A 12884-nucleotide genomic window follows, 5' to 3' on the forward strand; every position below is an offset into this window, starting at 1 on the left:
AATATGTATTGCTTGTTAGGTAAAACAACTTGTGGTGCTTAAGATTGAGTGCTGGAGATGAAAAGGATGTTGTAGCAGTTGGGGTGGCACTAAAAGCATTAATAAAGAGAGGAGTTTTATGGAGGCTTCGAACAGAAAACAGCAGGCTACGTATAACACAGCAAAGTACCTTTGAATAGTTTTCTTTGTTCACAGAGATGTAATTAAATGTAATTGTGTTCAGAAGGAGTCATTTCAAAGGCTATGTTGTGCAGGAGTGGGAAGTGGGTGTGGGATTCTGAAGCTGAAAGATGTGCCACCAATTGTAGAGTAGGCAGCATGGATACAGAAAGGGTCAAATATGGCGGAAAACAAATACTGGAAGATGGCATAGGAGATAAAGTTTGGAAAACATATGGATATGAGGATGAAAATTTTCAGTTGCTAGCGAGTTTTGAGAAGATTTATAGCTCAGGTTGAGGTTCTGGATGTGAGTTTGCTCGCTGAGCTGGAAGGTTCGTTTTCAGATGTTTCGTCACCATTCTAGGTAACATCATCAGTGAGTCTCCGACGAAGCGCTGGTGTTATGTCCCGCTTTCTATTATCTGGTTAGGTTTCCTTGGGTTGGTGAACATCACCAATGCAGGAAATGACATCACCAACCCAAGGAAACCTAACCAGATAAATAGAAAGCGGGACATAACACCAGTGCTTCGTTGGAGGCTCACTGATGGTACCTAGAATGGTGACGAAACGTCTGAAAATGAACCTTCCAGCTCAGCAAGCAAACTCACATCCAGATTTTCAGTTGCTGGAAGGCCAGGGTCATTGTCGGCAAGAAGGTCAAGGTTGATGTGTCCTCTGGGATAGAATAGGGTCAGCAGTATTTTGAACAAGCTGATTTGAATTGACTTGAAAGGTGGACAATGGTCATTACCCAGGAGAACATGGGAATTTAGGGAGGCATAATAGTATTGTCACTGGCCTAGTAATCCAGAGATCCAGAATAGAAGTTTAAACAAAAATCTAAACTTCAAACAAACTGTCTGATGTTGACCAGGAAACCATTGTCAATTGACATAAAAGCGCATGTGGTTCGTGCATTTCCTTTGGAAAAGAAAATATGCTGTCATCACCTGGTCCAGCCTACGTGAGACTCCAGACACACTGTAATGTGATTGGCTCATAACTGCCCTCTGAAATTACCTAAAAAAACCACTGAGTTTAAGGGGTGTAAGCCTTGCTAGGGACTGCCAAATTCCATGAAAGAGAAAGGAAGACTGTGGTAACAAAGGAATAAGTAAGGGTTTAATTGACAGGTGTGTTGGTAGTCACAGAGGCTTTAATGGCATAGAAGTGGAAATAGTTCGTCCAGTCTTTATAATAAGCTTGGAATTCAAAGCTAGGGGCCGTATGGAATGCTGGGGTAGCAAACAAATGGTGACAATTGCTGGGGGCTGTGGGTGGTTCTTGAAATGATTCATGAGGTTACACAGCTGATGCTATAGGATTATAGACTATCTCTTCCGTCTTTCAAACGTTTAACCACAGATAATTGTGGTTCGTCCAAGATTGGATATTGGATGAATAGTCTGACAACCCAAAGGCAGAAGTGATGAACAAGTTCTGGATGTTATTAGGTTTTGTTGAATGATTCAAAGAACTATGTCTGATATTAGGGCAAAAGCTGTTTTGGCAAAGCCATAATCTACAGTAGAATAGAGTTGTTCCTGGGACTTGCAGCTGGTGTGCACCACTTGGAGGTGGAGTGCTAAATAATGGCTACCCATCATTGTGCATTGCAAAATCCTGGCAAAACCAACAGCCTTCATACAAACTATTGCTTTAGCTGTGACCTTTGACAGTTTTCCTTTATCTTATCCTTTAAAATAATCTTAACCATGTGTTCAGCGAAAATACTCTGTTGTTCAGAAAGCCAACAAAAAATATCACGCTAAGGCCCTTCATCTGTCACATTGATGAATTACAGGAACCTGGCAGATATTGATCAGGATGGAAAGCTCAAAGCAGAAGAGTTTATTTTAGCAATGTACTTAATTGAAATGGCCAAGTCTGGTCTACCTCTTCCTCTCTCACTTCCTCCAGAACTGACACCACCACCTTTTAGGTGAGTCAATTTTGTCTTTTTCTAACATAGTGAAACCGTGCTTACATTTTAATTTTCCTTCATATTATTTCCCATGATATCCGCCTCATGTTTAGTAGGTTAGAGCTGCATGAGTGTGAACAATCTCTGCATTTCACCCAAAGATCCGTTGTCTTATGAGTCACCTTGAAAATCTAGCTCAAGCTGACTGCTGGAAAAAGTCACTCGTAGGTAATTTACAGTTGGACATAGCATTGTCATGACTTAAAATTTTCTCTCGGAGAAATCTCCACAAAAATGTTGACAAGTTAGATTTAGCTGATTGGAGGGAGATGAGTTCTGAAAGCATTTGAATTTATTTTCTTTGAGTAAACATACATCCTCCTCCTTTCAGGAAAACACTTGATGCGTAGTTAATTTTTCAGCATGTTAGAACCACTTGTAAGTCTATCTTTTAAAACAAGTGATATGCTTTGGAAGATGACATATAATTTAACTGTCCAACTACAGGTAATATACAGCTTCAAAGTAACTGTACTGGGCTAAATTAATTTGATTAGGAATTTAATACCTAACATGTTAATTTGTGAACTGAATCCTTTTTGAATGTGCTCATATAATAACCACCTATAGTACTGAGTTCTATCTTTATAAGAGAAAAATACATTACTGTTGTTCCAGTTTCTGTCCTAAGCCCCATGCTGACAGGTGGGCAAGAAGTTACCTGTCACAAAAACAGAAATTGCTGGAAAAGCTCAGCAGGTCTGGCAGTGACAATGGAGAGAAATTAGAGTTAACATCTTGGGTCGAGTGACTCTTCCTTAGGGAAATTCTTCTATGCTTTATCTATTTTAATGAATAGCTTCAGGAAGAATAACAAAACCTTAGAAGGCAGTTCTGACAAAGATGCTAAAATATTTTCACCTTTAGATGTTAATGAACATATTATGCATTTCACACTGTTTTAAAAACATTATGAAGCCACAAATGGGCAATAACCCATTTAGAGTGAACCAACCCAAAAATGCCTGTTCGAAAAGTGAGTACTCAGTCTTCTTTGTCCTTTCTGCATTTAGCTTCAACTTTTATAAAGTTGTGCTTGCAACCAAGGCCACTGCTAGGTGGAGCGCCAAAGGAATCTGAAAATGCCCAGATGTTTTACGAAAATATGTATTTACGGCAGAATCTACATATTAAGATATTTCAAGTTCTGCTGCATTCATAAATTGTTTTCAGTTAAAATAAAGCTTGTGTGTTGATATTGTTTTCTGTCTAGCTACATAATAGACCCAGACCCAGTATGTAAATCAGAGGGATCTGACATTAGTACACAATTGTGCCACTTGCTGGCATGAATGTTTCCAGTAATTATAGGGTCAGTGATATGAATTACAATATTTTAACACAGTATTTATTTTTGATTCTCACGCATGTTGAAAATAAAGGACAGCTCTATGCCAGTGGTGCCACTGCCGTGTGGCAGCCATTTTTAATGGTGGAGCCCTTTGCCTAGTTGAGAACAAAAACTCAATTTTTAAAGAATTTAATTCTTTGTTTATGTGGATCATAGTGATATTTATAACCCAACTGATCGTTAGATCAGCCCTTGCCAGCAATGTAGAAAATGTTTGTAATCCTATAAAAACATAAATTGGAAATGGTTGTAATTTTGTTTTTCTTTTCTCCAGAACAAGCAAATGGGGTGATGGAATAAATGGAGCCCCAACTCAGCATCAGGATGTTACACAGGAACTCCAAGAAGCTCAGAAAAAATCACCTGGTTGGTTAACTAGACTGACTGTGTCTTATTTCTTTCATGAATATGTTGAATATTATTAATAGTAAAGTGTGTTATAATTTCTCTTTTCATCTTGTCGGAATTATAACAGTGAAAGTTTAACCCTCGTTATGTTTGAATAAGCCGTCACAGAATGTGGTCCTGTTTGTTTATGGTCTATAACAATACAATGTGGCAAAGAGCCTTTGTTGCTAACATATCCTAAGTAATGCTACTCAAGTGCACATAGCACGAAACGTGCGCATTATCAAACACACAGCAAATAGCATTGTTGTAATCTTAACCATAAAGTACTGTGCTAGTGCAAGGTGCAGGAAGATTTTCGAGCCTTCTGTTCAAAAATTTGTGTTGTAACCAGTCTGGTTAGTTTTTTTGTGTCATAACCATGTTTTTGCGTGCGGTTGCTTTACTTTGGATAAAATGTATAACTTTTTTCAGTCTGGCAAGAGTTAATTGCACATTGTTAAATTGCATTACATCTCACTTCATGTGACTTGACTTGAATTCTCCCTTTACTGCTTGTCAATTGATTAAATTAGTTTATAACAAGTGTTGCAATGGTCAAGGTTAAAATTGTGCCAATGTTTTTCTTTTGTAGCACTTCTATTAGTAGTGTGTGTGTTCAAAACATTTACAAGAGCAGTCAAGTCAGGGCTTTCTGATAGTTCTTGCTGATGTGTTAATTGTGAAGAAATCAGTGAGATGACCAGAAGTTTCACTGTGGAGTCACATGAAGTCGGAAGCACTGAAATGGGATCACACAAGGGGAAAATTTGGGAAGCACCAACATGATAAGTAGTCAACAGTAAAATAGCTAGCAAAAGTCCAAACAAAGGCTTTGAACCATTTTTCGATTAGGTGCTTGAGATTGTATTCATCCTTAATATTTTTAAAAATTAGTATCAATTGATATTTGCAGTCACTTTTGAGGATAAAAGAAAAGCTAACTATGAAAAAGGCAATGTAGAGCTGGAGCGCAGGCGTCAGACCCTTCTAGAGCAGCAACAACGAGAGGCTGATCGAAGAGCACAGCGGGCCAGGGAGGAACAGGAGAGAAAGGAGCGTGAGCTACAAGAGCAGGAACGGAAAAAACAACTTGATCTGGAGAAACGATTGGAGAAGCAACGTGAGTTGGAAAGACAAAAGGAGGAGCAAAGGAGGAAAGAAATTGAAAAACGAGAGGTTTGTAATAAAGATTTTATTGATGGAAAAAAGTGCATTTCCCAGATTCTGAGTGTGGTGGTTGTGGGTTGAAATAATTTCCTAGACTTTCCAGCTTCAATATGCTGTGCTTTGAAGTCAGATTGAGATTTTACACAGGGCAGGATCTCCAGTCACAACACTGGGGAGAGATGGGATTGGATTTCAGTACAGTCACCCCAAGTTGCTGACCAGTGCCTTCTAACATCTGGCTTATACAACGTTGGCAGAGATCACCTGCAGATTTGTATGAGAAATGGAGGGGAGACAATCGTATGCCAAACAATTTAATTCTGAATTTGATTGTCGGTTTATGATGCGCAAACCAAGAAAGCCAATTCATTAGGTGAGCTGTAATAACTCACTATTACCAGTAGTTATACAGTCCATTCACATGATGCTTTGCTGCTGCTTACAAGAATCAAAAATGCTTTCTTTATCTGCACATAGATGTATACATCATGGGATTGCTTGAGGCAATTCATTGTTAACCGTTAAATAGTAGAAGTAGGTATAGATTTACTTCACCAGGTGCTGGTAATGTGTAAAGTAGGACAGATGAATTTCTTAGAACTGGTGTGAGGCATACGTATTTGTTGTCAACATTCAAGAATTTACGAATGTACCAGAAATAGCTTTGACTGGTATCAACCTGGCAGTATACGCTCAATAGTGATGGGACTTATGCTGTGATGTCTCAAGCAGTGCTAATAGTAATGCCATCGGGCATGCACTTATGCTCAACTTTGAAATGGTTATTAATATTTTTTTGGGTGGTGTGGTTTTGAGTGTTTGCTCTTTTTCCTTGAAAGTAGAATTTGTAAATTTTGAGTTCCTAAAGGAAATTAGTGTTCTTATAGCTATATTTGCTTTTGTTGTGCACCTTTAGGCAGCTAAGCAGGAACTTGAACGTCAGCGTCAGCTCGAGTGGGAGCGGATTCGACGACAAGAACTCCTAAATCAACGAAACCGGGAACAAGATGAGATTGTCCAGTTAAAGGCCAAGAAAAAAAGTCTGGAACTTGAACTAGAGGCATTAGTAAGTAGATGTGCAGGCCTTGAAAAGTATGGCTTACACTTAACAATAACACCTGTTCTGTCTTTATGCCATCGGGTCTATTTTTCATCTAAACAATTAAAATTGAGATTATGGATGTGGCTTCTATTCCTCACTGTATGAATTTCCTGTATTAACTTTGCCCAGGACATCCAAGACATCTGGATTCATTACTAGGAAAATCTAAGTAATTTTTGATTTATATTATTTCCTGACTTCTTCCAATTCATCCTACCTATCCTATTTGTAACCATTACAACCAGCATGGCTTCTTCCACAGATACAAAAAATTGTTTCTGGCTGATTGGATACTAGATGAGATTTGCTAAATCAGTGCTTCAACAGTTTTGGTGGATTATGCTTCAACCTGTACCCCCAGCACACGCACACATGCATGCACACCCACCCACAGCCACACCTGTACAGACATTCAGCTACTAATTCTTTGCATTGCAGTGTTCAATATCTGTATGTACAGGAACTAATGGAAAGAACATAACGAAAGGGCAGCACCCTTTACAGCACTTACAGCTCTGCAAAAACACAGCCGCAGCAACGTGTGGTTGATTATAGGCTTTGAGTTCACCTACTTTTCAAAAATCACAGCGGTGAAGTTGGTTTTCAGTCAATTCTGAGTATTTTCTAACTAGATCAAGAAACATTTTGAGAACTTAGTTTTTTTTTAAAATCCAGAAGAATTGTGAAAGAAACTGAACAGTCCAATGGATATTAATGTAAACTCTGTTCAAGAATGAATGCTTATTAGATTTGCCTGAGATCCTCCTCATTTTATCAAATCTTCATTTTCTGAATAATAACAGATTTTGCTAAAACTGAATGCAGCATGTTCCATTGAAAATTTCATGGCGGTCTTTTTAAAATTTTTAGTTTATTGTAATTTAACTGACTGAAATGCTGTTTTAAACACAAGACCTTCTGTGTACATGGTTTTGCCATGACGCATGTTCTCGCAACATGAATTGACTATAACGCTTTGGACAAATAGGGGAACATTACTTCTAAAACGTGAACTTGTGTTGGCTGTGATGTGGTTTCGTTGGTGCGTGTCAACATCACATGAGCTTTGCAGGCTTTGTCCTGTGCAAGCTCAACAGGCTAGTGCTAAAAGTCTCTGTGTCAACATCACACTATCATAGTGCTTTCTGTGAGAGTACAAAACTCTGTTTTTTGTTTTCTGCAAATTCTGCTGAGTTACCTGCTAACTGCAAGGACAAAGAGGCAAAAATGTTAGTAAGAACTGTCCTGGTGGTAAAATTGCGGGTGGTGAAAATTGATAAAAGGCTATAGCACTGGAAGAGGAGCTAGATGTTATAAAGTGTCTTGAGTGTAATGGGAGAATATGTGACATAGTTTGCCTAACAGGAATAAAGGAGTCTACCTTGCGCACCATTAGAGACAATACAGAAAAGATTAAAGCAAGCTGTATTGCTGGAACAAGTCTGAGTGCTAGCAAATCTGTGAGGTTATGGACAAATGAACTTGAGATGGAGTGGCTTCTAAGTGTGTGGATAGAAGGTCAAATGAAAAAGCAATATGGGGACCACCCTTCTCACCATATGAGAGAAAGCCTTCTCAATTTATCAAAAAAGCTAAAAGTCCTGCCGATGTGACTGCCTTTAGTGCTAGCAGTGGCTGGCTTGTCAGTTTTTAGAACCTTTAAGTTTTTCATAATGTCAAGTTATGTGGCAAAGCTGCCAGTGCAGATGAGGAGCATGCAATGGCATTTCCTCCCATAATAAAAGACAATTAATTGACAAAGAAGGCTACAACTTAGACCAAATTTTCAGTTTGGATGAGACAGGTTTATACTGGAAGCAAATGCCATCGATAATTTACATTTCTATGAATGAAGCACATGCTCCAGGCTTTAAGGTGGCAAAAGATCATATAACTGTGTTGCTGGGTGTCAATGCTAGTGGAGACTTAAAGTTTAAGCCTGCGGTGGTGTAACACGCTGCCAACCTGCAAGCCTTGAAAGGTTACCTTTAGTCTACTTGAAGCGCCTACTTTAGATCAAGCAAAAAAGGTTGGCTTTTTGGGCACATTTCTTCTGATCTTTCGTGTTGATATTTTGGAAGATGTTTTTGAATTTTAAAAAAAAAGTAGATTTCAAGATTCTCCCCATCCTGGATAATGCGCGAAGTTATCCTCCCATCATTGCTGAGCTTTCTGAAAGCAAAGTGCTGTTTGACCCCAAGGTGCAATATCAGCTTTTAAAGCTTATTATTTAAGGCTCACATTTTAACAGGTTGATTGCAGCCACTGATGGGGATAAGGACAGTGTCCTTCAATTTTGGAAGAGCTTTAATATCAGTTGACATTATCATGTAAGCTTGGGATGATGTCAGTAAAGACTGCTTGCATGCGGTTTGGTGGAAGCTTCTCCCAGATTTTTTTCACGATTGTAAAACCATTGATCTGTCAGAGGAGCTCCGAAGGATCAAAGAAGATTGTGTTGATCTTGCAAAACAAGTTGGATTTGAAGATGTGAGAGTCGAAGAGCTGCTCGAGTCCCATTGTGAAGACCTCTTTCTACAGCGGATCGACAACAATTTGTCACTGAGGAGGAAGTGAAAACTGGAGATGAAGAAGATGAAGGCCAGGGTGCAGCATCACGTGAGCTTTCCACTTCTGTTTTGTCTTATTTCCTAAGGGAAATTCAGAAGCAGTTGTACCTCTTAGAGGACAACAATTACAATGCAGAACATAGCAAGGTGGCTGTTCGTGGAATAACATCTTATTTGGCACCCTATGAACAACTTCTTCATGGAAGAAGAAAAAGGGCAAAGCAGTAAAAACTGGATGTCTTCATAAAGCCAACCCCCAAGAAACAGTCAGATTACAATGCACTACAGCCTTCCACTTCTGGATGAACTATTTTTCGCCCTAACCCTGCAACCACATCTGTACCTGAAAGTGGTGATAAAGATGATGATGACAACCCTCAGCCCCTCAAAACCTCCTTCCCCATCAAGTTATCTTGACATTTTGTTCTCAAGATAAGGTGTTAATTTACTTGAATTCATACCTAATAATGAAATAAAACATTTATTCAAACTGTGCTACCTTTTGTGTTAGGCTTTTGAGTGATATTTGAGCGATTTTTGAGTTACATTTTTTTTGGTGGTCTACTCCTTTCCCTGCTTTACCCATTGGCGCTGTTATTTCTATATCATAATTTCCTATAATGCACTGTTGCACGAGGAAACAATTATTACGTTATAGCAGAACCCCTGTATCTCACTAATAACAGATATCTGAAAAGTATACAGTGCTTACAGATTTTGCTGACATCAACTGAACATAATTAATCCCTGTCAAATAAACTGGAATTAATATATAAATGTTGAGCGAGTTAGTAATCTCAGCTAAGCTGAGAAGCTTTAAAGAAGTTAGTGAGCAACATAGTGTCACGTTATAGTTACTAAACTCATGAATTCCAACATCGCAAGTGAAAACCGGGAACAAAAACAAAGTTGCTGGAAAAGCTCAGCAGGGCTGGCAGCATCTGTGAAAGTAAAAACAGAGTTAATGTTTTGGGTCCGGTGACCCTTCCTCAGTGAAAACTTTGCCTACTTTCAGAATCTACTGATGACAGTGAATCCATTTTCGATTGTTAGAAAAACCCATCTGGTTTACTAATGTCCTTTAGAGAAGGAAACTGCCATCTTTACCTGGTCTGGCCTACAAGTGACTCCAGACCAACATCAATGTGTTGACTCTTAACTGCCCTCTGAGCAATTAGGGATGGGCAATAAATGCTGCCTAGCCAGCGATGTCCTCAGCCCATGAATTTAATAAAAAGTTTTAAGGTTGAAAGAATTTTTCAAAACAAATAATGTTTTTCAAATTTGAATTAACCATCTCAAAATAAATGTATGAGTCTGTGATACTTTTTTTTTTGCACCTATTATAACCATTTTTGAGGATCTCTACCGTTGAGTCTATAAGTGCAGGAAAGTGGGATTGGTGGGATTTAGTATTGTTTGGTGTTTGTTGGTTGGCATAGATGCGATGAGCTGAAAGGTTTTCTATGCTGTATGGCACTGTCATAAAATTGCCGCTTGTTAATACATCCAATCAAGATTAACCAACTTGTGAGTAGATAGAACTGATCATTTCATGGAAAAGACAATGTCAGCCCTCTGAGCTAAATCTACAAAATGAACTGTGCAAACATCCGATGTATTGATATGTAGGATTGTGGCAGTGTGATCCAGTACCTTATTTCCGAGTTGGCTGTACTTCTCCCCCATAAGAGGGAGACTGTGATGCAGTTGTAACTGTTCGTTGGCTCAGTAAAGTAAACATTTTCATTTTTATCTCCTAAATGTAACCATAACTATAATCCCCTCTCAGAGTGAGAAACAGCAAAATGTCACCAGCAGAGTTCAAGAAGTCCGAAGCAGAAAGGAAGTTCAAAAAAATGAACTGGATCTCGTAAATCAGAAACACGACCAGAGACGAATAGAAGTGAACCATTTACAACAACAACTCAAGGTAGTGGCCCCTCCCTCCGTCTCTCGCGCTCTCTCTCTCTCTCTCTCTCTTTTCTAACCTGATTTGCCTCCGTTTAAAAGAAGTATTGCCAAAGCACCATACTTAGTCAAGAAAAATCAATTAATTCATCAAATGTGACTAAGGCCAACAACTTTAAATCTTTCAAACTGAGAACTTCCTTTTCGGGACAGACTGATTTAAGTTTTGTGCTATTTTAATGTATAGTTTAAAATGAAGACACAGTGGTGCAGCGATGTACAACTTTGAATAACTCCATACTAATTTGTTTAGATAATTTCACACCATCAACTAATTCTGAATTGCACCCAAATTTAAACATGTTAATAAAATTCTGTTTCTCCATTTCTTGAAAAGAGGCTGAAAACTGTTCCTCAATTGTGTGTGTTGCAGGAATTTCAGAAAACATTGAATCAATTAATTCCTGAAAAGCAAGCACTGGGTGACCAAATGAAACAAATTCAGCCTTGCTCTGCTTACAGTGAGTACCTTGCATTCTACAAATAACTTTTCATTCTCCTTGTACTTAATGTATTATTGAGTTTGTGCCTGTTTGTTGCATGGGCAGAATGGATACTCAAGTAGTTATGGGTCAGCATGGATGAACCCCATTTGGTTTATTAACAACAGCAAACCGAAGATCACGTACTTGCTGTAAATGATGCCTCTCTGGATATCAGTTGTTACTGCTGATACTACATCTCATGCTTGTATGGCAGGAGGGGGTGAAAGACATCTTTCTTTTGTTCTTTCATGGGATTTGAGCATCATTGGTAAGGCAAATTTTCTCATCGGTAATTGCTTGGAGAATGAGTAGTGAGCTGCCTTCTTGAGCTACTTCAGTCCTTTTGGTGAAGATGTACCTGCTGTGCTCTTAGAAAGGCATTTCCAAGTTTTAACACAAAGACAGTGAAAGAGCAGTAATATCAGGATTGCTTGGAGGGAAAGTCGCAGATCGTGGTGTTCCCATGCAACTGCTACGTTTGTCCTTCTAGGTAGTAAATGGCATTTGGAAGGTGCTGTCAAAGGATCCTTGATGAATTGCTTCATCTTGTATATGCTGCTATTGTGTGCTGGTGAAGGAGAGAGTGAATGTTCAAGATTATGGATGGTGTGCCAGCTAAGTGAACCTTTTGTCCTTGATGCTGATGTTGGTCTGAAGTGTTGTGAAACTGCGCTCATCCAGGCATGGCGAATATTCGTCACACTTCTGGCTTGTGCCTCTTATATGGTGGGCAAGCTTTGGAGAGCCACGAGATAAGTTAAAGATGTTAGTGAGGAGGAATTTGCAGAGCTGATAGGACCAATTCTCATTTTGTTAACTTTTGCTTTTTAAAAATTTTTAAAACTCTTAGTTCTGGTTTTTTTTTTAACATATTTCCGGCTAGCTTTCTCACATACTCTAATTTTCAACTCTTTATTAAATTTTCAGTCATTCTTTGCTGCTTTCTGTACCGTGTCCAATGTTCTGACCTAACATTGCCTGCACAATTACGTTCTCTTTCTGCAAGTTTGATAAATCTTTAACTTTTTAAGTTAACCACTTTAGGTGAGACTACTCTTGGAAAATATTCTTTTTTATTGAAAGTTATCAATTGCGTATTCTGAAAAATACCCTTAAATGTCTGCCACTACATCTCTTACCTAATTTGCTATTTCATGTTAGCAGATTTTTTTCTCATCGCAATAGCTTGGCCCTCTTGTGTTATTGGTCTTGTGACAAAACCATAACATTGCCATCCCCTTCTTTAAGCTTAACAGCGGCTACTCACTGAATCTTAGACATTTGAAACAAAACTAATTTATATTCTTCAAGCTCTGTAGATTGCATGAAATTTATGTTCTTCAGCTACGAGTATCGCACTGTTGAATCGGAATCATGCAGAAAGAAAAGATTCTTGTGAACGACTTCGACAACAACTGAATGAGCTAGAGAAACAGACAGCCAACAAACTTTCTGAAATGGATGCTTTTAACTCTCAACTACAGGTAATGTGTAAACGATATCATCGACATTTATATAAGCTGAAAAAATGTTGCTCTGTTTCTTCTGAATTTTAGTTCCATTTATTGACTTTAAACTGGCTAACCCTTTTGAGCAAATATTTCCCTCTTGTGTTGTCAAGTTCAATCTGGTTTGCAATCAGAACTTGGAATATTGCTTAATTTAGTTTCTTTATCTCCCAGGGCAGGGGTACTGCAAT

At 38.6% G+C, this 12884-nt stretch overlaps 1 protein-coding gene across 3 annotated transcripts in view; it reads left to right on the forward strand.

The window, feature by feature from the left end:
• The window catches only part of LOC125452619 (intersectin-2-like), a 197084-nt gene that overhangs the window by 94066 nt on the left and 90134 nt on the right, over positions 1–12884 (forward strand). For all 3 annotated transcript variants that reach the window (XM_059645418.1, XM_059645419.1, XM_048531276.2), the window contains exons 10-16: positions 1970–2107; positions 3775–3866; positions 4804–5066; positions 5974–6123; positions 10522–10662; positions 11074–11161; positions 12530–12669. In XM_059645418.1, the coding sequence (XP_059501401.1) occupies positions 1970–2107; positions 3775–3866; positions 4804–5066; positions 5974–6123; positions 10522–10662; positions 11074–11161; positions 12530–12669 (1012 nt within the window). The remainder of the gene's footprint in view (positions 1–1969; positions 2108–3774; positions 3867–4803; positions 5067–5973; positions 6124–10521; positions 10663–11073; positions 11162–12529; positions 12670–12884) is intronic.

The sequence above is a fragment of the Stegostoma tigrinum genome, chromosome 4 (genome assembly GCF_030684315.1).
Source record: "Stegostoma tigrinum isolate sSteTig4 chromosome 4, sSteTig4.hap1, whole genome shotgun sequence".
Classification (NCBI taxonomy): Eukaryota; Metazoa; Chordata; class Chondrichthyes; order Orectolobiformes; family Stegostomatidae; genus Stegostoma; species Stegostoma tigrinum.